The sequence below is a fragment of the Hemicordylus capensis genome, chromosome 3 (genome assembly GCF_027244095.1).
Source record: "Hemicordylus capensis ecotype Gifberg chromosome 3, rHemCap1.1.pri, whole genome shotgun sequence".
Lineage (NCBI taxonomy): Eukaryota > Metazoa > Chordata > Lepidosauria > Squamata > Cordylidae > Hemicordylus > Hemicordylus capensis.
Genome location: NC_069659.1, coordinates 4,623,771 through 4,650,034, shown reverse-complemented (window position 1 = coordinate 4,650,034; position 26,264 = coordinate 4,623,771). Strand labels below are relative to the sequence as shown.

Here is a 26,264-nt window from a genome sequence, read left to right as displayed (position 1 = left end):
TAGAACCTGTGGGTTGAAGTTACAGAGGAAATTCAGGTTAGACAGTAGGAGTCGTTTCCTAACTGTACAAGCTGTTTACCAGTGAAACAGTCTGTGTCATGTAGTGGTGGGTCACACACAGGAACTAGTTGGACATTTGACAGGGATACTATAGCAGATTCCTGTACTTAGCAAGGTGTTGGACTAGACGACCTTCAAAGTCCCTTCCAGACCTAAAATTCGGTGATCTCTCATCAACAGCTGTGTCTCACAATGCTCTGTGTCTCCAGATCTGGCAAAACCATTGCTGCGTCTGCCCATGGCTCTTCCCTGCTTGATCCAGAAGACCTGCTGCAGGTTCGGAGAGCCTGGCCTTGGGATTTTAAGGGCTAAGTAGGTTTCCTTTTCAGGAATTGGTTCCGTGTTCGTTTAGAAGCAGGCATCTGCCTCTTGGAAGGTAAACAGGCAACCATTTGGTTTTCATAAAACCTTCTTTCAAAAATGTGTCTCTCAAGGAGAACACTGATAGGACAAACTATGCATTATCCTTGACTGTTTATTAAACTGGCCGTATTGGAAAACAATGTTTGGTTTTTTATTCTAGCTGTTTGCAACTTGAATTCCAAAATGTTATGAATGTGTGTAATTTCCATAATAGCAAATAATATAGGAAACTTGGGAAACTGCTGCTAAATGATTTATTCAATTTATAATCTTTTAAAAAAGGGTTTTACACACTGGTTTCTTCACACATTCTAAAGGGAATATTATAATGCCTGTCGTCTTCCGTTATAAGGGTCACCACCGGCCAGGCCTCTTCTGGGTCATTCGGATAAAGGGTGATGAATTCATCTGTGCTGTACTTGTAGAGTCGATAGACTTGGATGGTGTGCTGCAAAGCATAGGCCAAGAGAAACATCTCCACCTAGGCAGGGGAGGAAAGGACTGATTAGAATGGATGCATCACAGGCAAAACTCATATGTAAGAACGCTATCCATGGTTCTGTGTATTTGCAGGTTTCTAATTGACACCCAATTTCATTATCCGTGGATACGAAAGGGTGAAAACCCATATATCCACAGTTCCTAGAGGGGCTGGAGCGACTGCAGAGGTCCCTTCCAGCTGCCATTTTCTTAGGAGTCGTCATTGTGTGGCTCATTTCTTAAACAAAACATTTTCTCCATGATTTTCCCGTGGTTTCGGGGGGCATTCCTGGGCACATGTAGAACCTGTGGAGCATGGTACAGTAAACGCTTTCAATTATTTTTGCCTTTTTTAGCTGGGTTTCCCCCCCACCTTTTTTGTCCATTCTGGAACCTGTCCCCCATAGGCATAATGCCTCATTACTTGCAGTAGTAGGCGAGGAACGGAACCCCCACGAGTAACTCGGTTTGCTTGTAGTTTAAAAAGACATATTTAAAGGCCCTGATTCAGCTAGAGGTTTATGCGTAAGGAAGTCTCCTTTCACATATGCATCCTCATCTAGATAATGAACAATACAACTTCTGCCCCAGGGCTTCTCAACTTCAGCCCTCCTGCAGATGTTGCCCTACAGCTCCCATAATTCCTGGCTAATAGCCACTATGGTTGGGGATTATGGGAGTTGTAGTCCAAAAACAGCTGGAGGGCTGAAGATGAGCAGCCCTGTCTTACCCTGATTCAGGTGCTGCATATGTGTAGCTGATTTTTAAAAAAAAAAATTTTTTTTTAAGAATTCTGCCAATTGGCTGTGCAGGACAGAAAACTCTGTGTGTGTGTGTGTGTGTGTGTGTGTGTGTGTGTGTGTGTGTGTTTAGTTCTTAAGTTTGCCGATTAAGACCAAGTCACAATTAGAGGCTCTCTTGCAGTGACGTTTTCACTAGCAAATCCTCCTGCCAGTGCTGGGGCCAAATGAACTTCTGGGTTTAGAGCAGCTATAGGTACTTGTAACTCATGCTGAGATCTCCAGGGGTTTTACCAAAATCGGTCACTGCCTCACAAAGCCCTCAATGGGATTAAACAAAGAAATCGTTCTTAAACAAACACTAAATTCTAAGAGCAGACTCCAACAACCACTTTACTAAATACTTGTGATGCTCTTGTTTCGCTTCATCCAGGTCATGCTTTTCAGAGCAATAGCACTACTTTGCTTCAAGTTCTCAGTGTGGAAAAACTGAAATTTTAGTCTTCAAATCCACAGACAATTGCATTGTCTACCCGCTACAACCGTAGTAAAATGCTTCAGCTTGGCAGGATCGAATTAAAAACAACTAGACGCTACTAGGGGTGTGCACGGAACCGGCTGCTTCGTTTCAGTTCAAGTCCGAACCGGACCAGGCCAGTTCAGTCTGGCACCCCCTAAAACCTCCCTGGTCTGGTTCGGGGTGGGGTTCGTGGACCAAAAGGTCACACCCCCAACTTACCCCCTCGGGGGGGGCCTTCTCCCAGGTGCTGTGTGTGTGTGTGTGGGCAGGGGGGGTCCTGCAGAAGTCCCCCTCCTCCTGCTGGCCTCTGTTATTGCAGGCATCGCCCAGTTCAGTTGGTCTTTGGCCCTTTCTGGGCCTTCCCCCTGGCACAGTGGCCATTTGGAGGCTGCCGTGCATGCACAAATGGCCCCTGCTTGGCCTGGGACGACCCAAGACCAGTGTTGGGGATCCACTGCTGACCCGCTGAGCACAGCGAAACTGCAACAACCTCGCCCTACCTGATTGGGAGTCACCGGCCCCCAGGCTCGGTGGACAACGATGCCTCCCTTACCGGGGTCGAGGGAAACTGCGTGTGGACTCCCAGTAGCAGTGAGACTTCGCCTTCTAGGGATAGCGAATTCTCATAAGATCAACGACAGCTCTCGTGAGACTTTGGGCCGGGATTCTTGCGAGAGTTGGCGATCTTGCAAGAGCTGTCCCACGTGTCAGGGCTATATAAGGCTGGTCGGGCTAGTGATGAGGGGCCAGTCTAGGAAGAGGGCTGCCTGAGCACGGACCCCAGTGCCTCTCAAAAGACCCCCTGGGGCAGCTAACAGGAGGCCCGTCAGTGAGGTTAACAGAAGGGTCAAGTCCGGTGAAGCTGTTGCCCAGAGCCTGGATCTCTGAGGCCTCAAAAAGGGGCCCACTGCCGCTGCAGCCCCCACATCACCGCTCCACAACCAGCAATTTACCAGTCATTCTAAAACAGAACGAACAACTGCCCTAATCCTAACCAGAAAGACTGAATATCTCCGAGCATCCTTTCTTACATTTCAGAGTTTTCAGGAAAGCTGTGGCCTGATCTTATAAGCAGTTGTGCTGACAAAAGCAATTAGAATCAAGCAGACCAGCTACTCTGCCAGTGCACTGTCATGGCCTGAGGCATTGCACTTCTGTTGTGCCAGACTGGTGTAGCACCATGGCTCAGCGCTGTTCCGGGGACCACAGCCAGTTTTGGCCGGGGATACAATTTGGTGGAGGGAGATTATAGCAGATTGTTCCGCCTGAGTGGGACAAATCCCATAAGTAGCCAAGAGGCCACATTGCCAATAGAGCCTGTGGCATCAACACTCCCCTGGGTATGTCCTCAGCAGGAACGTTTTAGAGCGAAACTTCAGTTGAGTGGAGGCCCGACTTGGGCCAGGCAAGGAGCCCACATGGGACAGCCGGATCTGGTGGGGACTGACCTTCAGCTGTTAAATCATGGCTTCACCAGTTTAAGTCTGTGGGGCAGGTACGTTCTGTGTGACCCCGTGTTTCCCAATGGACTGGAATGAAGTGAGCATCTGCTTTCCAAAAAAGGACCGAGCAGCGGTTTAGGCACTGCACTTACTTTTCTGATAAGAGAAGATTTGACCTTCCGTTCTCTCCAACTCAAGGCTCAGCTTTGTTGCCCTATGTGAAGATTGCTGGTTGTGGAGCGGCCAGTCTGTGGCTGAGGGGCTGATCTAGGAGGAGAGGTGCCTCCCAAAAGACTCCCTGGGACAGCTAGCAGAAAAGCTGGTGGAGACTGAAGCCTTACTGCGTTGCATATAAATCACGAGTCAGAGCAACAAAAGTATTAAGGTAGACAGATGAAGTACAAGAACAATATAAATACAAAACATCTGAACATACTAAACAGATACAAGGAATAGGTATAAGCCAAACTGCAACCATTATTAGAACATGGTTGAAAACTGACATCTGCAGTTTGGCCAGTTTGGGAGAATTCTTTGGTCAACCCTACTCTTGCCTTTCTTGCTTCTGGGTGGCACACTTGTTACCACCTTAGATATCTGTCATCTGTACAGATTCTAGCGCACTGTAGACACTAAATATTTTGGTTTCACAAATATATTTGGAAAGTTAGGCTTACTTGTTCAAGGCCGCCGGTGTGACCAAGCTGATTCAAGTGGTTTTCCATTAGCTGGGAAGGATTGCTGGATGTATCCCGAGCAAACAGAAGCCAGGAGAAGACAGGGACCTCCTCTCCCCTCTCGTTGTCTTCATATAATCTGATCGCAGTGTTTAGCATGAGAAATTTCACAGCTTCATACAGACTGTATTCATCCTCGTCGCCTTTAAAAAGCTCATCACAAGCTGCTTGTCTCTCTGCAAAGGTCTTTATTTCACTCACAAGTTGCCACTGTAAACGCAAACACACAATGCTTAGATAAATGGGGTACAAAAAAACTATTAGGGCATGTGTTTAGTCTGATTAACTGATTAGTCTGTTGTTTTTTTTAAAAATGATAATCAAATTCTTTAATCAACTGACAGCCCTAACTACATTTGCCTATGGTACAAGTAAGCTTATTGTTGAATTGGTGGCTAAGTCATGAATGGGGGAGAGGGGAGATGCCTATGGAAATATAATGTGGGCTGATTTCCTACCAAAAGGCTATATAATCCAGTCCAGACCTTTTCTGTGAGCCATCTAGGTACCAGTCTGGACTTCAGCTCAAACCAGATGACTCGCAGATCCAGGAAGATGGCCACAGAACAAATATGTTGCTCAAGCAAACAAGCCCAGCCATACTTGACAGAAAAAGGCCAAAATACAAAGTCCTTAGCCAATCCAGTGTGCAGGAAAATTCCTTCCCAATCTCAAACATCACATGTCCTGGGCAAGAGTAAAAGTATCCTCAGATTCATCCCAAGAGAGATTTTATCTGAGCACGATGTATCATTTAGATTGCTTCTTCCCAATTTAGCATCCTCCCATGGCAAAGTATATTGAGTGCATGTGCCACAGGTCCCAGAAACCAGAGTCTGCTTACACAGCAGTAGGGTTTGCATGCTGTTATCTGTGCGGAACTTCCTTTCCAAAGAGATTATTAGTGCTGTCAGCTTTGGTCCCCCTGACTGGAGAAGGGGAAAGAGCATCCATGGAATCAGTTCCCCCATCCACAGTCAAACATGTGATCCGTCCAATCAGAGCTGACAGGCTGGGCATTTCTTTATCAACTGCCATAGGATCAACAGCCAACCTAACAGCCACAGGTTGGAAACCTGGCCACTCCAAAATAGGCAAGTAGCTGTACCTACTATTACTACTACTACTACTGCGATGGATATTTATATACCGCTACCACCTCTCTCTCTAGTCCTTGTATCAGTTGATACTTTGCTATTGGTTGGTGACAATGCAGTGAAACTAGTGCAAAATGCGGCAGCTAGGGTTTTATCCGGAGCTGCCCGATGGGAGCTCATCACACCCATTTTGAAAGAGCTGCACTGGCTGCCAGTTTGTTTCCGGGTCCAATTCAAGGTGCCTGCTTTGACCTTTAAAGCCCTAAACAGTTTGGGCCCGGGGTATCTGAGGGACCGCCTGCTCCCAAGGGTTGCTGCCCGCTTGACAAGGTCATCTGAGGGGGCCCTGCTCCGGGTGCCGACAATGAGGGAGGCTCGGTTGTCATGCACGCGGGACAGGGCCTTCTCTGTTGCTGCCCCCAGACTCTGGAATGCTCTCCCGGTGGCCATTCGTTCCTCGGACTCCATCACAGCTTTTAGAAAAAGTGTAAAATCTTGGCTTTTTGCCCAGGCATTCATTTGATTCTCTGCTGCTGCTCTTTATTGTCTGTATTGCTTTTATTTTAAATTTTTAATCGGATTTGTTTAATTTTTTCCCCCCACTTAATATTTTAATTGTGTCTTTTTTACCATCTTGTGTTTAAATTTTTTGCTGTAAACCACCTTGGGATTGCTTTAATGAACGACGGTATATAAATTTAACAATAAATAAATAAATAAAGACACCAGAAAAACCAGACAGATAAAGGGTTCAATGTGTGGGTAGCCAAAAAATGGCCCAAGGTAGTAAAAAGTACAGAAAAACCAGTTGAAACATAGTCTAAATAACAGCCTGAGGTCAAAAGCCAAGAAAAAACACTAAAAAGTATAAACCAATCTCTCCACAGGAATGAGGAGCGAGAGTGAACCTTCCTGAGGCACCTAACACGGGGGTCACAAAGGAACTGAGGAAACCAGGTGCTCTACCGCCTAAAATAATGGCACACCCAGGCACAAGATGGCGGGACCTGGAACACCTCAGAGGAGCTTGCAACTCTTCCGTGAGTGTTTCTGTGCATGTGCACGACCCAGTTGTGAGGGACCATGGATCCCCTAAAAGATACAACTTTACAGACTGGAGAAAACCATGGGCTGGTGAGTGCCCTTCCACTGGTTTTCAACGCAGGGTTGGATCTGCCTACTCTTCGCCCTGCCTATGGTTATCCCTAGCCCCTCCCTCTTCTCCCCAGCCCCAACAGGTACTAGCCACTACTGCCTAGGAGTAGGATCTGAAGCTTTAACAATGGACTGGCCTTGCTGAATTAGTGTGGTTAAGAGTGTCATCCAGTGAATAGCCGTCTTTGCTTGCTAGTTCTATATATTTTAAAAAAATTATATTGGGTTGTCAATGCAGCAAACCGACAACTATTTAATAAAATAAATACATAATCTCTCAAACCTTTCTCCTCAGCAGCACCAGACATTCTTTTATTTCATCTATCAAGTTTTCCACTTTTCTGGTCCACCTTTGTCTGAGTTGCCACTGTGTAATCCAGTCATATTTGACGATCAGCTTCTCTGGCAGCTAAAATGTTCCAAAGATAAAAGTTAACATTTACTAGTATCAAAAATCCAAGAAGATAATAAAGCATTGAATGAGATAGTTTTTAAAGAGTCAAATTATGCAGTTCCTGCTTTTTAACAGCATATGTTCTTTCATATATTTCATTTCAATTGTTTGCATACTGCATTTCAGTCCAAGGCCTCTCATAACTAAGACTTGAAGACTATCAAGTCTTCTGACTGCTGAAGGTTCATAAAGAGCTCCGATGGAAACGACAGTATCCTTTAAGATGGGGAAAACCCATCCAAATACTTCTGCCATTTTCCAAGTGCATAGGTACTTGAAATAGCCATAGGCTCTCATCTCTGCTAAGCTAAAGATACCATCATTTGGTTCTATCAAGACATGTGCTGAGAATCTTGAGGCTTACCGACATGATGTCCTCATCCCGGAGGCAGTCAGGAAGCTGATTAGCTTGACTAAGTGCTTGAAACAATGTTGCCCTGACAGCACAATAATTATCTCCTCGCACTCTTCTTATTGAAATAAATTTGTGTGAAACTGCTTCATAGCCCTATATTAAGATAAAAGATATTACTGTTGGACAGATATCAAGTATGCACTTTTAAGGCAACTTTCAGATTTTAATTGCAGGACATTGATTTTAAACATCATTCCATAAAAACATAAGAACATCTCTGCTAGATCAGACACAAGGCCCATCTAGTCCAGCATCCTGTCTCACGCAGTGGCCCACCAGATGCCTCTGGGGAGCCCACAGGCAAGAGGTATTTGCATGCCTTCCCTCCTGCAAGATCTCTCTCCTGGTCAGTCACTGACAGCTCCCATCAGCGTGTTTGAAGTTGGTGTTTTTTGCCCCAATGTGCATTACTTTACACTTGCTTACATTGAACTGCATTTGCTATTTTGTCGCCCAGTCCCCCAGTTTGGAGAGATCTTTTTGGAGTTCCTTGCAATCTGTTGTGGATTTCACTACCCGAAAGGGTTTGGTATCATCTGCAAATCTGGCCACTTCGCTGGTCACCCCAACTTCTACATGGTTTATGAACAAGTGAAAGAGCACTGGTCCCAGGACTGATCCCTGGGGTTCTCCTTCAACAAGGCCTGTTCTTTTATATGCTTAAGAATTTTGTCCTCAAGTATGCTAAAGGTAAGTATGCTTTTCCATCAATTTACCCGGCACTGAAGTTAAGCTGACCAGCCTGTAATTTCCTGGATCCACCCCGGATCCCTTCTTGAAAATTGGAGTCACACTGGCTGCTTTCCAGTCCTCTGGTACAGCGTATGTGCAATATGATCCACATACCTATAACCCAGTAACTTATAACTTCCTGCTGGATATAGGAACTGCTGATAATGAGATGAGCTTTCCATTTATTAGGAAAGTTCCATCTGTACTGTTTGACCCAAGACAGCTTATGCACACAAGCAAGTTATCTGATGTTACAGGAGCCATCTAGTGTTGAACACACACGTGTGAACATGCCTTATGTCATTTAATTGTCTTTCACATCTTTACCCTACATTCATGTATATCTCTTGCAATCATAAAGAAATTAAGATCCTTAAGATTTTTAAAGATAAAATTAAGAACCCTTGACGTTGTTAGCGACTCTATTGTTTTAAGTATTTTAATTGGTTTTGAATGATTCTGAACTTTTAAAATTGTTTTTATATTGTTTTAAGCAGTATATTTTAAATGGTGTTTTTTGGTTTTGTTTTTTAAACTTGTTGTGCACCACCCAGAGCCTTTGGATGGGGCAGTCTAGAAATGTAATAAATAAATAAATAAAATATTGGAGAAAGCTATTTGAGGTCATTCAACAATGCCACAGCAGACCGTTTCAAGCCAGAGCACGACCCCTTTGAATTCCCAGCAACTTTGCCTAGAGACATGAGATTCTAGCAGTCATTTCTGGCAACATAAGCAATTAGTTCAGCTTTCAATTCTGTTAGATGAATATCTGCCTTCCCTGGGAATTCAATACAGTTCAATTTAAGCAAGTGTAACGTGATGCATATTGGGGCAAAAAAACTCAACTTCACATATATGCTGATGGGCTCTGAGCTGTTGGTGACTGACCGGGAGAGAGATCTTGAGGTCGTGGTGGACAACCCATTGGAAGTGTCAACTCAGTGTGCAGCAGCTGTGAAAAAGGCCAATTCCATTGCTAGGACCACATCTGGAGTACAGCTTTGGTCACTGTATCTTAAGAAGGGTACTGTAGAACTGGAAAAGGTGCAGAAGAAGAGGGCAACCAAGATGACCAGGGGCCTGGAACACCCTCCTTATGAGGCTAGGCTACAGCATCTGGGACTTTTTAGTTTGAAAAAGAGGCAACTACGGGGCAACATGATCAAAGTGTATAAAATTATGCATGGAGTGGAGAGAGAAAATTTTTTCTCCCTCTCTCAGAACACTTGAATTAGGGCTCATTCCATGAAACCGAAGGTCAGGAAACTTAGAACCAACAAGAGAAAGTACTTTTTCATACAGCACATAATGAATCTGGAATTCTTTGCCATGGGATATGGTGATGGCCACTAGCTTGGATGGCTTTAAAAAGGGGCTTAGACAAATTCATAGAGGACAGGTATATCAATGGCTACTAGTCTGGTGGCTGTGGGCCACCTCCAGCCTCAGAGGCACAATGCCTCTCAATCCCAGTTGCAGGGGAGCAACAGCGGGAGAGAGGGCATGCACATACCTCTTGCCTGTGGGCTTCCCAGAGACATCTGGTGGGCCACTGTGGGAAACAGGATGCTGGACTAGATAGGCCTTGGGCCTGATCCAGCTGGGCTGTTCTTATGGGAGTTGTCTCAACTCCTGCAGATACTGACGTTGTTTACTGCTGCTAATGACTCCCAGTTGAGGTCTGTCCTTGGTAGACCCCTTGCTTAGCGCCCTGCATCTCACAGCCTGGCCAGAGCAGGACAACAGACAATACCGCATTTGTGCTAAGTGTGTCAATATCAATATGAGCACCTGTAATGCAGATCTAGTCTATGTTGCCTCCATGTGGCAAACCATGTTGGCGAGGTCTTGTTAATGATGAGGATCAATTCCCAGGGCTCTAGCTTATGTGCATTTTTGCTAGGATGGGGATCCAATTTAGGTCTTAGAGGATTAACTGCATATATTTGCATGACAGTTCTGGAGAAAGGAATGTTTTTCATAGTTTACACATGCACAGCCCACACCAGTTTATTTCTCTTTTGCATAAAAGATACCCAAGCTGGCTTTACAGGAAAGAGCTTACCTAATACTAATTCTCAAACGGTGTCTTTAATTTTTGACATCCTGCAATTAGAGGGTTTTTTTAAAAAAAATCCTGACCTGTGTGCTGGGGCCTACTGGTGTGCTATGGTGTGCTATGATCAATAATTAAAGGCTCCTGTGAGTGTCAAGTATTAGCCCAAAGAGGAGGCTGCCTGCTGCATCTCTGCATGGTTTATTGCTCTGAACTAGTTTTCTCCAGCCTCCAGGGGGTTATGTAATTTTGCACAGTATTTACACAGCGTAGGACTGAATAATCCAATCACTTCCTCAGCAGACTCAGGACTGCACCTGCTGCATCTTTACACGAGCAGTAAAGTCACTGCTCTGAGCTCGTTTCCCTCCAGTCAGGAGGCACCTTCAGGACATTGCCTGTCCTACTGGAAAGGGGACGCTGGACTAGACATACCCTTGCTCAGTAAGGTGGGCAACGTTTCACTGCCGGAATAAGGGACTCCGGTTTGGGAGGGGGAGAGGGGACAGGATAGCCGCACCCAGTCACAGGACCACACATCCCAAAATGCAGTGCACCAGATTTTAGTACTTGCTTGCATTCCAAGATAGGCTACACCTATGTTAAAGCGGCCGGGCGGGGGGGGGGGGGGGGAGATAGTTTTTAAATGCAAGCAGTAGGGAGGAAGGGAATTTAGCTTTCAGCTTGATTCGGGGCTCCATAGGAGGCACAGGAAGATCCTGTCTGCTGTCTTTGGCCAGCAGAGAGTCCAAAATAAGAAGGGGAGATGGGGAGAGGGTGGGGGGAAGCAGGGAGAAGCCAAAAGAGCAGTGGGGGAGGAGAGTTCCGAAAGGCATTCGGACTAATTTGGCACGGATAGGATAGTATTTAGAGAGACTTGGAGCCAACTCTAACGGGTCTTCCCCGCCTCTGCCTCCGTCCCCCGTTCAGGCTGCAGCACGAAGAGCTCTGCCCTATGATGGGCCCAGAGGAGCGCTGCTCTTAGGAGCCAAGAGGAGCCACACTCCGGCTTCAGTGCAAGCCCCACCCAACAGCTGGTTGTCGGGTGGGCAGGGACTGGAGCAGCTCAGCAGCTGCTGCCGCCACCTGCAAACGAGGCCAAGCAGGGAAAGAGCCACGGTGGAGAGGTGCTTGCAGTGGCTGCTGCCATCCAAATCCGGGGGAAGGAGCGTCCCAGAGGGACAAGCACTTTCCCCTGCAATTACGGGACGTCCCAGCCAATCTGGGGCTGTTGGCAACCCTACTCATACAGAATCACTGGTCAGGGAGCTCCTCTCCGACACACTCTAAGAAACTTTGGGTGAAAGAGTAAATCTTAATTTGGGGGGGAAAAGTGTGCCTCAGTTTCCAGAAGTATAGGGAACACCATACTGATACACCATATGGATGCTACTGCAAGCATCAATGCCTAGGTACTGCACTTAACTTCCAATAGCATTTATGACTCTGACATTTCAGCAAAGAAAGGGAGATCAGACCTTTCTGATACATTTGGCGTGGGAAGTGTTTCCTCTCCATTCCTTTTGGCAGTAATCCATGATGTATACTTCTGGTGCAACGCTTAACTTATTTTCTGGAAAAAACAAATTGCAATTAAGACAAGAAAATTACATTTAGGGAAAAGGTCAAAAAGCAAGGCTCCTCTGCATCACAAAGAAGTCAGCTGGCACGCACACACACAGGCACACACACAAATTCCAAGCCTTTTTCTTCTGCCGGGAACTAGCCTACAGGTGCCAGCCCTCGACCCGCTGGGCCTGGGAGACCGAAGGGAAGCCAGTACTGCCATTGGCTTCCCTTCAGCCTCAGGCTTTTAAGGGAGATAGTTGGATTCAGAAAATGTATACCCAAGATGTCTTCTCTGAAGCCAATTCCTCTTCCCCCCTTAGGATCCTTTAAGCTGCCTGAAGAATTCACCCCACCCCAAAGCCTAAAGAAGAAGAGGTAATTGACGGAGGGTCAGCACACAGGAAGTGTGGGGAATTGTCTTAGCATTCCACACATTGTAGGTCTTCTGCTTCTAACTGTAATTGTCATATAAAAAACACAGGGGGTCAAGAAGTGTTGGGTCTGTTCACCAGCCAAACAAAATCGTTACTCGTCAAAGCATGTCGGTCCATTAATCATCAGCATTTCCCCCCCACTCATCAGGCACCATTTTTCACTCCTCACAGACAAGCAAGCTAATGGATTTCCTGAGCCCTGAAATAACACAGTGCATTAACTCTCTCTAGGCAGTGTTCAGATGTGAGGTGTTTCTTCTTGTGCCCATATACACATGCCCACCATCTTCCAGACGACACATGAAACATACGAAGCTGCCTTACACTGAGTCAGACCTTTGGTCCATCTAGCTCAGTATTGTCTACACTGACTGGCAGCGGCTCATTAGTGCTTCAGAAAGGGGTCTGAAGTGGCAGTCTGTGTGCCCCCAAGAAAGCCCGCTGCTAGACGTTTACAGTTGCAAGACTGCACCCCACAAAGGACCAGATTCACTCTAAGGCTGGCCGCTGCTGACCTCTACGTTACATATCATTCTGCTAATGCATCTCTCATTCACAAGGAGGACTGAAATGTACCTGAGAAGCCTGTCCCACACTCAAGTAATACTTTCTCTCTCTCTATTTCTTCTGCATCACGGTACATGTCCTCTTCACTGCAACAACATCAATATACACTTCACATAACAGCCCAGGCATTCGTTTTGAATAAAAGGTTCCTGTTAAGACACTGAACAATTTACAAAGATCATAGATAAACACAGTGTGTTCCTTTAAGAAGCAGTCGAGAAGAAGAGGGGGAAGATACTTCGGCTGCAATTGTGCACATTGACTTCAGAGTAAGTCTCACTGAAGACAATGGGGCTTCTGAGTAAACAAGCATAGCACTAGGCTGCAAACGATGTTGCAGATATTGCAAATACTAAGTCACCACTTGGACATACCTTTTCCCCCCTCAAGACTGTAACGGCTAACAGTAGCAGATTGTTGCCTCTCAGCTTAGGATGCATTCTGTTGGTGATGGCAAGACCTCTGGAATCGTAGGGAAAGGGAAATAAAAGGTTATGCTACATTCAAGAAGCTTGTGCTAAAAAAGAAAAAAGAAGTAGCAAGACTGAAATCCTGTGTTCACTTACTTGAGGTAAACTATCCACCTTTACACCCCAGATTTGCACCCCACCCTTTGGCCTGAACAAGAGCCTTCCAGGTGGATTACACTCATTCAAGTAACACATCAAGAAATAAAACATTGGCTTCCGTCAACAGTAACGACAGACTTGCAGCTAGACCAAAAACCAGCACAACTCCTAGAAGGGGGAAAGCACGACCCCCAATTAAACCCCTAGAGAAACAAAAGTTTCCATCTGGTGGTGAAAAATGAGCGGCGAGAGGGCCAAGCAGGCCTCCTGGGGCAGGTGTTTCGTGACATGGTGGTCAGAACTGAAAAGGCTCCGCCATGCATCGCTGCCAAGTGGGCCACCAATGGCCACGAGACACAGAACAGGGGCTGTAGGAGGGAACTTCTGAGGAACTGTGCCTAGAATTGTACTGTAAACATGTTAATGCAAAATATACATGCTTTGTCTATAAAAGCAAGTTTCTAGGCCTTATGGCTGCAGAGAGACACTTGGAAATGGGCAAGCAGTGCCTGATGAAACCTCACAAGTCCAGGAAGGCTGAACTACACTTCCAGTGGATGGGGAATGGGAATTCAGGGCCCTGCACAGCTGCTGGCTCCTCTCGCTGACTAGCAGAAACAGAGCAAGGTCTATAGAGCAAGCATGTATCTGCAAGTTTACACAATGGTTACAAAATCCAGCTTTTCTTAACACAGAATCTGGGTTACTTTGACCCAGCCATGTATATCCATGCAGAGGGTGGGTGGGAGGTGACAGGTTTTGACTCCAGTTGTCTGCCTTGCATTTTGAAGGCAATTAGTATAAGACTGCATGAGGAACACACCATGGCCAACACCCAGAGAGACCCCCAAGGATGCCCAAAGAGCTTCCATGTGCATGTTTATTTTATTTAGCATATTTTAATATCACCCAAAAAATACATCTTGTGGAGGTTTACACACTTAAAACCAATTTAAAACAACCAGCATTAGAATCAAAACAATTTAAAATCTCAATATAAGCTTTAAAGACGAGAGATGTGATCTGCAAAATGCTCATTAAAGATGTCACAGAGGGTTGCAAGTGGGGATTTTACTGAGGTTAGCTCCCAGTTGTAGCCCCTTGCACAGTATTGGGTGCTGCCCCAGAGGACCCCTTTCCCCTCATGAATGGCTTTCGGAGGGCTGATGTGGAAGAGAGGACTCCCAAAGGTCCCAGTGCTCACAAAAGCAACCATGCACTGTGTTGGATGCCAACAAGTCAATTTGGCCAACTCAGGGATTGGTCTTTTCAGACAGGGCTGCTCAACTTCGGCCCTCCAGCTGTTTTTAATTCTCTCCAGGAATGATCTGTCTTCCGCTTGGCCTTTCAGGTCTCTCAGTGGTGCATTCATGGCTGTCATCATCAAGTCCACCTACCTTGCTGCTCGCCGTCCTCTTCTTTTCTTTCCTTCCACTTTCCCCAGCATTATGGACTTCTCAAGTTTTCGCATAATGTGTCCGAAGTATGAAAGTTTAGCCTGGTCATTTGTGCCTCGAGTGAAAGTGCTGGATTGATTTGTTCTATGCTCCATTTGTTTATTTTTCTGGCTGTCCATGGTCTCCTCAAAAGTCTTCTCCAACGCCAAAATTCAAAAGCGTCAATACTTTTTCTATCTTGCTTCTTCAAAGTCCAGCTTTCACATCCATAGAGTGTCACAGGGAAAACCATTGTCCAAACAATTCTATTCTTTGTAGGTGTAGACACGGCACAGCATCGAAATATCCTTTCCGAGGCCTTCATTGCAATGCTATCAAGTGCTGGTCTGCGGCGTATTTCTTGACTGCTGGATCCTTTACTGTTGATGGTCGATCCTAAAAGGCAGAAACTATCCACCACTTCAGTGTCTTCACTGTCAATTCTGAGGCTGGTTGCTGTACCTGTTGTCATTAGTTTAGTCTTCTTTACATTTAGTTGTAATCCCATTTTTTCCACTGTGCTCCTTGACTTTCATTACTAGAGTTTGCAGATCATCTGCATTCTCAGCTATCAGAGTGGTGTCATCAGCGTAGTGCAGGTTATTGATGTTTCTTCCTCCAGCTTTAAAACCACGTTCATCTTCTTCCAATCCAGCTTCTCTCAGTATATGTTCAGCATATACATTGAATAAAGAAGGAGAAAGTAGACAGCCTTGTCTTACTCCTTTGCCGATCTGGAAACAGTCTGTTTCGCCATGTTCCGTCTGGACTGTGGCCTCCTGTCCTGTGTAGAGGTTTCTCATGAGAACCATGAGATGTTCTGGGACACCCATTTTCCTAAGGATATTCCACAACTTGACATGGTCAATGCAACTGAAGGCTTTTCTGTAGTCAATAAAGCACACATTGACTTCTTTCTGGTATTCTTTGGCTTTCTCAGTTATCCAGAATGCATCAACAATGGTGTTTCTTGTTCCTCGGCCTTTTCTGAAACCAGCCTGAACATCCAGCATTTCCCTTTCCACGTAGGGCTCTAATCTGCGTTGGATGATACTGAGCATTATTTTGCTAGCATGTGAAATTAAGGATATTGTGCGATGGTTTGCACAATCTGTTATATCTCCTTTCTTTGGTATGGGTATGTAGACTGACCTTGTCCAATCCGTTAGCCACTGTGGTGTTCTCCAAATTTGCTGGCATAGTTTGGTTAGAGCCTTGACTGATTCTTCTTCTGTTGCCTGCCATATTTCTGTAGCTATTCCATCAATTCCTGAAGCCTTTTGACTTGGTATTGACTGGAGTGCTGATCTAACTTCATCTTCCCATTCTTGAGGTTCTTGCAAGTAGGGAATATCTTCTAGAGCAGGGATTCTCAACGTTGGGTCCCCAGATGTTACTGGACTTCAACTCCCATAATCCCCAGCTCCAGAGGCCTCTGGAGCTGGGGATTATGGGAGTTGAAGTCCAATAACACTTGGGGACCCAACGTTGAGAATCCCTGCTCTAGAGTATCTTGGATGTTGCTGTCCCTGCTGTACAGATTCTCAGTATACTCCTCCCATCTCTGTTTCATCTTCTCCGAATCAGTTACTATCTGTCCTTTGGCATCCCTTAACATACCAATTCAAGGTTGGAACCTCCCTCTGAGTTCAGAGATCTTTTGGAAAACTTTCCTTGTTGTTCCATTTCTATCTCCATTCTCAAGGTCTTTACAGATGTCATTGTAGTACTGCTCCTTGTCTCTTCTAACAGCTTTCTGAAATTCCCTATTAAGTTCCTTCATGAGGTCTTTATTGACTTTGGCTTCTCTCCTCTTCTGGGCAATTTCCACTGTCTGTTCTGACATCCATTTTGCATTCTTCTGTTTCTTGGTCTTTGGCAGTCTCTTTTCACATTTGTCCTTAACTTCTTTGATTTCATTCCACAGTTCCTCTAGTTCCCTATCAATGAGGTTCAGAACTTCAAAACGGTTCCTGATGTCCTCCTTGAAAATGGTGGGAACATTCTCAAGATCATGTCTTGGAAGCTGGATAGCTTTGTTTTCCCACTAACTTGACGTGGAACTTGCATAAGAGCAGTTCATGATCTGTTCCACAATCGGCCCCTGGCCACATCTTTGCTGTTATAACTGAGCTCTTTCACCTCCTTGCACCAATAATGCAATCAATTTGATTTCTATGTACTCCATCTGGTGATGTCCATGTGTATAGGCGCCACTTTGGTTGTTTGAAGAATTATTATTATTATTATTAAAACTTTTATACCAACCTTCCAAAAGGCTCAGGGTGGTTTACATTAAAACACCACTTTACAATAAAACGCTGCGTGTGACGTATGCGGCGTGCGCTCACACGGCGGCGACGGGCGCGCGCCACAACGGGTGCATGCGTGCTGCTATTTACACTATTTCCTGGCAACGATGGGGGCAGGGGCGGCAGGGAGGAATGCTGCCACCCCCAAAACTTCACTTCTAAATACAGTGCCGGAGGGGAAAGAGCGGCGGGAGGGGTAAGTACTACCCCCCGCCCTTAAAGTTCGACCCCCCTCAGTGCCGGACCGCACCTCCGTGGTTCCGTGCACAGCACTATTTGTTACTGTTTCCTAGGCCATATAGACCGACTGTGTTTTCCTCCTGACCTTTTCCAACTTTTGCATTATAATCTCCAACCACCAGCATCACATCTTGCTTGCATGTTCTGTCAATTTCAGACTGAACTTGAGCATAAAACCCATCAACTTCCTCTTCTGCATCAGTTGTTGGGGCATAGACTTGAAGAACTGTCATGTTAAAGGGTTGTCCATGCAATCTAACTGATATTAGTCAGTCACTGACCGCATTGTACCCAAGTACTGTCATTGCTATATCCTTCCTGACTATGAACGCAACACCGTTCCTTCTTTGGTTTTCGTGTCCTGAGTAGCAAACAGTATGGTTTTCTGACTGAAAGTGTCCTCTTCCAGTCCATTTTAATTCACTGAATCCCAAGATGTCAATCTGCAGTCGATTCATTTCATCTTCCACTGTGTTGCGCTTTCCCATATTCATGCTACAACTCCCATAATCCCCAGCCACAGCAGTCAATAGCCAGGGATTATGGGAATTGTAGGCCAACACCTGCAGGAGGGTCAAAGTTGAGCAGCTCTGCTTCAGGGCAAACATTCCAACAGAAAATATAGTGTCAAATCAAGCTGCTATCAACTAACATTAAACACAGAAATACTTACTGTAGCCCGGTGAGCAAACCGCAAGTTGGCTGTAGGGGCTGGCACATCACCACCATCAAAATGCATGCTAAGGCATCCGATTGGGCAGCAATCCATGATAGACAGGGACTTGAAAAACAAAAGTCGCTTTTAGGTACTGATACATGGCTTCCTCATTTAACAGTCCGAGCCTCTTAACTCTTCCTCCAAAACAAGGCCAGATTCACCCAATGAAGGCTTTTGCTGCTAAGGTACTTGGAGGACTGATCTGTCTGCCTGCTTTTGACTCAGCCTTCCATCCTTCCGAGGTCGGTAAAATGAGTACCCAGAATGTTGGGGGCAATATGCTAAATCATTGTAAACCGCTTAGAGAGCTCCGGCTATAAAAAGCGGTATATAAATGTAAGTGCTATTGCTATTGCTATTTTGCCAGTAGTTTACTACTCCTGGTAAAATACAAAGACTAGCTGTGTTGCTGCTAAGTATGGCTCACAATATTAGCCCAGAACACCAGAGGAGGTAAGCAGTGGCTACAGAGAGGAGCCAGTTCTTGAAATGGTTCTGCCAGGCTGGCAAAATGTTAGACCTGGGTTGCATTTTTATATCCTGCATAAGCAAACTTTTTAAGGAGCAAGGAGGCAATTTGCCGTAGGAAATGTAAGCCCCTCTCCATCTTGGGCTTCCAAACCCACTTGCTATACAGAATGATGGTAAACTGTTAGCCATTATGTTCAGGAAGCCAATGTATTTGTAGATACAGGCTTTGTTCACATTTCCATCTCAGGACTGTATCTAGGAAGAGACTAGATGCTCACTCCTTGCCCCTTCTCCACTTGCCTCACTGTAAAGAGAAGGGGTCAACCAGATTAAGATATTCCCTATTTATCTGAATTAGAGATCTCTTTGACTGCAGAAGACAGAGCCTTCTTTCTGAATCAGAACTGCTTCTGATCCATCCCTAGGCATAATCCCTAAGGGGAAGTATTATTTGAACATCATCATCATCATCATTATTATTATTACATTTATATCCCGCTCTTCCTCCAAGGAGCCCAGAGTGGTGTACTACATACTTGAGTTTCTCTTTCACAACAACCCTGTGAAGTAGGAATCTAGATCCATCAGGCAAATATACTTAGAACTTATTTTTACCAGGCTGCCCACCTCACTTCCATGAGTAATTTGTTACCAAAGAAGAAAACAACTTTGGCAAACCTTCCCTGCCTGAAGGAGATCCCTTCTTTCCACAAGCAACCAGGCAAGTGGCTATTTGCAAACCAGACCCAGATAACCTTTGGTTATCTATTATGTAACCTGGAAGGCATTTTGAGTTGAGTAGAAAATAGGGTTTTTTAGGTAAAATAGCAGCCGTTTATTACATACCAGACAGAATAAAGCCTGGAAGAGAGAGCCTCCCCGTACAGCCTTACTTCTGACCATGTTAATTCGGCTTTCAAAGATAACGTTTTGATACTTGCATTTGCTAAAGGAGACTCCTGCTAAAAGAAGGAATGTTTTGAGTTCTCCCCTTCCCCTTCCTAAAGGAGACTTAAGATGAGAACTGGTTTAGTACAGGTTGATAAGCCTACAAGTACTGGTGGGAGCAACAGGGCTCTAGAAATACTTTTCTGACAGCAGCATTTACAGTTGCTACAAGAAAAAAGCTCCCTAGTCATATTGTGGGCCAGTTCAGACAAATGCTGACAAGATGCAAGCAGCACAGGGTCCTGCCAATTTCGACTCCTGGTGCCCACAGAGCCCTGTGGTTTTCTTTGGCAGAATATAGGAGGGGTTGATCGTTGCCTCCTCCTGTGCAGTACGAGATGATGCCTTTCAGCATCTGCCTCTATCGCTGCTGCCCGATCGAGGTGTTTCCCAGAGTCTGGGGAACAGACCAGCGGGGATTTGAACCAGCAACCTTCTGCTTGTCAGTCAAGCATTTCCCCGCTGCGCCCCTTAAGGCGGCGACTTCCTCATCTGAGAGCTATTCCTTTCTACCAGTGATTAGGACACTTACCTCTGTCATCAGGTGAGCAAGTGTCAGACCCCTGAACAGGCAGGCTGATGAAGAAGACATGCTCTGCTGTGCTGCCAGTTTGCCTCCCCCTCCCCTCAAAGAAAGCAGCTCCGCATAAGGGCAAAAGGGCAGAGAGGAATAAATCTAAACCAGGGTTTGAGGCAACTCTGTCAGCCTTCACCACAATTCGTGTCAGTGGAGATGGAAGATTAAAACATGGTTCAGCGGACTACAAGTACACAAACCTGTTCGGAGGCCCTTTTACGGGTCTCCGAATAGGTTTGAACACGGGGCTGGTTCGAAGTTCAAAGGCGGGGTGGGTGCCTCTTTAAGGGCGGGGGAGGGTGCATTTACCCTTCCTGCTGCTTTCCCCCACCACCAGCACCTGTTACTGTTAAAAGCCTTCAGAGCGGCAGCGTACCTCCCTGCCGCCCCGTTGCCCTCCTCGGCCGGAAGTGGCCGGAAGTACCAGGCACGCAGACGGGTGCACGCACACATGCGACAGTTGCATGTGTGCCCGGTACTTCAAGGCAAGGAGGGCAATGGGGCAGCAGGGAGGTATGCTGCCACCCCAAAGGCTTTTAACAGCAACAAGCGCCAGTGGGGGGGGGGGAGCGCCAGTGGGGGGGGAAGCGCCGGTGGGGGGGGAAGCGCCGGTGGGGGGGGAAGCGCCGGTGGGGGGGAAGCGCCGGTGGGGGGGGAAGCGCATCCTCCCCTGCCTTTAAAGAAGCACCCACCACCACCTTCGAACCGCCCAGCTGCAGTTCCGTGCACATCCCTAACTACGAGGCTGTTCGCATGCGCAGCAAGGATCAGACTTGGCTGCCTTAGCCGGATCTTTGCTGCACGTGTCAACCGTCGGTGGCATGGTGGCAAACCTGCCTCCAAAGGGTAAGGGAGTGCGTGCTCTCTTAGATCCATTTTGTTGATTCTCTACCAGTCCTGGCTGCTTGCAGCCAGGGCTGGGAGGCTATGGGGCTGCAGGCCTCCCGGCCGGCAGTTCCTGGTGTGGTGCATTATGGGATTTCTGGCGGGGGAGGGGAACGGGACTGCTGAGAGCTGGAGTCCATGTGGGCATACGATGTGCGCACCCAGCATGGACGTGGAAATCTTTTGCAAGGGAGGTAAGGTTTTACAGCCTTCCTCCCCACGTACCCAAACACCCTTTCTCACACATCATGAGAAAGGACTCAGTGAGAAAAATGGGGAATTGTACTGGAGGAACCTGCTCCCTAAGCTATTTATTTGCCAACCATGGTTTGCAGGCAGTCAGCATTACACTTGCACTAGTGATGTGCACGGACCGGTCCGGAGGCCATTCTACAGGCCTCCGGACCAGTCTGACATGGGGCAGTTTGGCGGTTCAACGCCACCACCAGCGGGGGTGTTCCTTTAAGGACAGGGGGAGGGTATACTTACCCCTCCCACCGCTTTCCCCCCGCCGGCGTGCCTATTTTAGGAATTATTTGGGGCGGCAGGGTACCTCCCTGCTGCCCCTTCCCCCTCTCAGCAGCAAAAGGCTTCAGAAAGCCTTTTGCACGTGTGCACGTTGCGTGCACGCATCACATCTCCGCAAACCGCGACATGTGCATGTGACACAGAGGCGCGACGTGCGCAAGCGCAAAAGGCTTTCTGAAGCCTTTTGCAGCCGTGAAGGGGAAGGGGCGGCAGGGAGGTACCCTGCCGCCCCAAATGCTTCCTAAAATACAAGCACCGGTGGGGGGAAAAGTGGCAAGAGGGGTAAGTACACCCTCCCCTCCTGTCCTTAAAGGAACCCCCACCCCAGTGCCGGACCGCAGCTCCGTGGTTCCGTGCACATCCCTAACCTGCACCAGGGTGCTTTCCAGATCGGACCCTGCAATGGCGTCACGGCGTATCTCTGAAGTGTGCTTCCACACTTCCTGTGTTGTGACACCGCAGTCCATGCACTGACAGCAGGATGCCGTTCGCATTTCCGATACCTTGTTTCGGATTTAAAACGTCGTACGTCCAGCATAAAAAGGCTGCTGTTTTTTTCAGGTTGTGAGTTTTCGCGAGACTGCTCCCCCTGCTGGGCACTTTGCTATTTATGTTCTGAATGCGATTTGCCTGAACGGGAAGCATTTTGCTGCTGTTGAGCGGTTAATCTGGAAAACTCCCAGGCCATAATATTGTACTTTGCTTTTGCCTGAAAATTGATTCTGTGGCACATGGAAGCCTACTCATTCTTCCAGTAAATTGCATCATGGTGTCTAATGATATAATTAATCAAGCCATAGCGTTTGAAATTATTTCACCAAGGAAATGCGATACAGACTCACTAGTCTACAGAGGACTCCATAGAGACAATGACGACGGGCGCAGGTTGCTTTTCTTCACCCTTGTCCCCGTGATCTTGCTGGGGCTGACATTCTTTTGAGGCTGTCTGAGCCCTCTTTGCACAAGATGAGGAGCCTTCCTTGACCGTGAGGGCAGGTTTCCCTTTGTGGCCACTGCTTGCACTCGCCGGAGGTGTTTTGTCATTGGTAGAGTATTTTTCCTTTTTGCTTTTAGAAAACGTCAAAAGAAAAGTACTTTTTTTCCGTTTCTCTTCTGTGGCAGCAGAAGAACCAGTTGCTTTCCTTGCCTTTTGCTGCGACATCCCAGGACTATGAGAAAAATAAAGACAAAAATCAAATGAAGTTTTAAAGCCATTTAGCTTGCAAAAGTGAAATGAACCAATAAGGATATGAGGCAACTGGGGATGAGGTGTGTACATGGAGGCAGGAAGCCCATTTAAGCGATTGTTGGGCTCTGGGAAAAGTTTACGAGTGCGCTTCTTTGGCCAGGCTGGATAACTTGTATTGGTTAATAAGCCAGGCCTGAGTCCGTGTTCTTTCTAACAGGGAGTCCCAGATATTGTTGACTACAACTCCCATAATCCCCAGCCAAAGGCCATTGCAGCTGGGGATGCTGGGAATTGTGGACAACATCTGGGAATCTACGTTACTGGCCTGAGTAATCCACCAAGCTGAACGCAACCTGTCATTCTAGCGTTACTGTATAGCCTGCCAGATGTTGGCCTTCCCTGTGCCTTTTTGCAGATCCAGGAAGGGAGCAAAATCAGGAAGTTGACTGAACCCAAGTGACCTGCCTGGCGTGATTCGTTAACTGTGCTCAGTTGACAGACCACAAGTTGAGCAGGCCTGCCTCAAGCCCTTAGTATGTCTCACGGCACACGAAGAGCCCATCCTCACGATGGGAAAATGGGCTCAGACCGGGGGAGGGGAGGAAGCCGCAAAAAGCTGACCTCCCCTGCAGAGGATCCCGTCCCTGTTGCTGGGTGGCCGGACTGGCCACCCAGGCCATTGTCTGCTTCTGCGGGTAGCAGGGAGGGAGCAGCAAGACTCCCCAGAGCTTCCAGAATGAGGGCGGGGTGCATTATGAGGAGCTTCCCGATACTGGCCGGAAGGCGACTTGTGTGGAGATGCTGCGCTAAGCCGTGCGGCATCCACACACAAGCATTTAGCCCATTCTTGGGGTGCACTCACACCCCAAACCCGGGCTAAGCAGCGGGCTTATCGCTGGGAACCGTGCAGCTCCTGCTGCTACACATGCATGCTGGGCTTCCTTAACCCGGTTTTCGGTGCACGTGTGAATAGTTTCTAAGTGCGCCAGGGATGGGTAACCCATTGAGAAAGCAGCCAGATGGGAACTCTCTTGTGGCTAATCTGTATACCATAGGTCCATGTAATTTGGAAGTGACCCTCATGGACATCTGAGAGGCCAGACCAAGCTTAGATGTGGTAAGATTTGAATATTATTCTAAAGTTATGATGTCGGTTCTCTACCATTCTTAACATGCAGGTTTAAACTTCATGAGCCAGAAAAACATTATTAGTTTGGCTTGTTTTTCACTTGGGGCAAAGAGGCATATTTTAAAGTGAGAGTTCTCTTGCTCTGCCCCTAAAAACAGAACTGCTCCTATTCAACCACAGAACAGCGTAACTCTAGTGGCTGTTGCTGGTCTGCCTGTCTTTTTGACTGGTGAGTAGGGATGCATGAATTGATTTGGGGGTACAAATCAATTTGTACCCAAATCTCGCTGATCCGGGCAATTTGGAGACAATAAATTGCCCCTGTGTTCCACTGGCTAGTTTCAGATTCAAGTCAAATCACGCCAGATTCTCTTCTAATTGCTTCAAGATTCAGATTCCTCCTGTCATTTTCCCCAGATCCCCAGCTTTCATTTAAAAAACAAAGCTAAGCTCTAGCCCTTGTAGAAGTGGAGTTATGGAGCAAAATGTGTGGTCACTATTTTTCAAGTGTTTGGATTCTTTGGTGTATAATAACTTTTCCTCAATGAATCTCTATAAGGATTCATTACACACCTTCATTTCTTCTATTCATTTTGACTGTCTTTGGACAGTGCCAACTGTCAACTACACCCACTCCCACCCACAAGCCAGTGGGGTACTTACTCAGTTTATGTTCTAGGATTTTTTTCAAGCATTTAGACTCTTCTGTGTCTAATAACTTTTCCTCATAATGAATATGACCCAATTCAACCCATCAGAGAGAAATGCAGGTAAAACCTTGGCTTTAGTTTTAAAATAGATAAATACACATCTTATTACTGTTGGTCACGAAAAGGGGTTACCTCTCCTGGGTGGCCTTTTCCTGGCTCCCACTTAGTCTAAACCGCTTCGTGTTGTCAGTCAGGGCTGTGATGCCAGGACTTGTGCAAACATCTCCTTCTGGGCCGGATCTTTGCTCAGCTACTTTGTTCTCGTCTCCAGCAGCAGCAGAAATGGCAGCTTCTTCAACACTAATTTGTGTGCGAAAGCGTGCATCCTTTTTTGAACTCATCTCTACAGAAGAGACAATTTACTTTGTAGTCTCAAGGCAAAGGCTTCTGGAAGGAGGGGGGGGGGAAACACAACCCTCCATGGTTCCTTACTTGTGAGCTTTCCTGGGGCTTCTGGCTAGTTATTAATGTTGACAGAGTGCTGGATTGGGGGCTGTCATGCCTGAACCCTGAGAGGGTTGCAGTTCCTTTAAGGCTGCAACCCTAAACACTTTCTAACTTCAAAGTAAGACCCAGTGAGATCAATTTAATTTCATCCTGAGTAAACAGGGTTTGTCACCTTAAGTGGCACAGCGGGGAAATGCTTGACTAACAAGCAGAAGGTTGCTGGTTCGAATCCCCGCTGCTATACTTCCCAGACTAGGGGAAACACCTCTGTCCGGCAGCAGTGAAATAGCAAGATGCTGAAAGGCATCATCATCTCATCCTGCGTGGGAGGAGGCAAGGGCAAACCCCTCCTGTATTCTACCAAAGACCACCACAGGGCTCTGTGGGCGCCAGGAGTCGGAACCGAGTTGACGGCACACTTTACCTTTAAACGGGGTTTGGACTGGAGTATAAGAGCCAGACCCACAGGGAGCCCCCAGGTAAGGTGACTCTCCGACACCGAGGACCCGAACCCCCGAGGATGGGTGCAGGCAGTGCTCGCTGCTCTCCCGAGGCTACAACGCTGAGCTTGGCTAAGCCCTCCGCATTTAGCTCCCCGCCCCCAGGTCTCCCTGGAAATGCCTGGGATCCAGAAATGCCTCCCCCTGAAGCCCAGCCCGCTGCAAAGAAGGCACCCGCTCGCTCAGCCCGAAAGAGGACCTGGATCACCGCAGCAGCAGGCCTTGCATCACCGAAGGCGGGCAGCGCCCCGACCCCGCGAGCCGGCTGCTCCTGCTGCTGGCGGCGGCGGCGGCGGCTCCCTTGGCTGCTCGGCGGCTTCCGCGTTTGCGTCCCTCCCTCCTCCTCCTCCTCCTCCTCCCCGCGGCCAGCCAGCCAGCCGCTGCCGCCTCCGCCGCGCTCCCACAATCCCTTGCGTGCCGGGGGGAGGCTGCCTTTCCTGCTGCTCCGGAGGACGGCCATTGCCTGCCTCGGACGCTTTGGGCTGGCCCGGCTGGCCGAGCTCTCCGTGGGCTTTGGTAGCCTGCCAGCGCCGTTGGGCCCGGCTGGTCCCGGCGGTGGGCAGGAGGAGGAGGAGGAGGAGGAGGAAGCAGCGCTTGGCGGTGCCCTGACTCGCTGCGGGTGAGAGGCAGCCGCCCCCGCCCCCCCCCCGGGGTGCTCAGTCCCCCTGCCTGGAACCGGGGCTCCTGCTCCCGCCCTCGCCCAGTCCCGGCACCGGGCGGCAGCAGCTGCAGGCGGGGATCGAACCCGGGGGCTCCTCCGTCCGCCTCTCTTGTAGTGGGC

The 26,264-nt window shown here is 47.5% G+C and overlaps 1 protein-coding gene across 1 annotated transcript; it reads right to left on the bottom strand.

The window, feature by feature from the left end:
• Positions 1-663: 663 nt before the first annotated feature.
• LOC128350428 (ubiquitin thioesterase otulin-like) lies at positions 664-25,820 on the bottom strand. Its single transcript, XM_053308743.1, has 9 exons — positions 25,683-25,820; positions 24,669-24,879; positions 22,351-22,677; positions 12,834-12,910; positions 11,733-11,827; positions 7,413-7,556; positions 6,878-7,003; positions 4,283-4,552; positions 664-904 (listed from the first exon to the last, which is right to left on the bottom strand). The coding sequence occupies exons 2-9, from the start codon at positions 24,875-24,877 to the stop codon at positions 710-712; spliced, it is 1,443 nt and encodes a 480-aa protein (XP_053164718.1). The 5' UTR covers positions 24,878-24,879; positions 25,683-25,820; the 3' UTR covers positions 664-709.
• Positions 25,821-26,264: the final 444 nt, after the last annotated feature.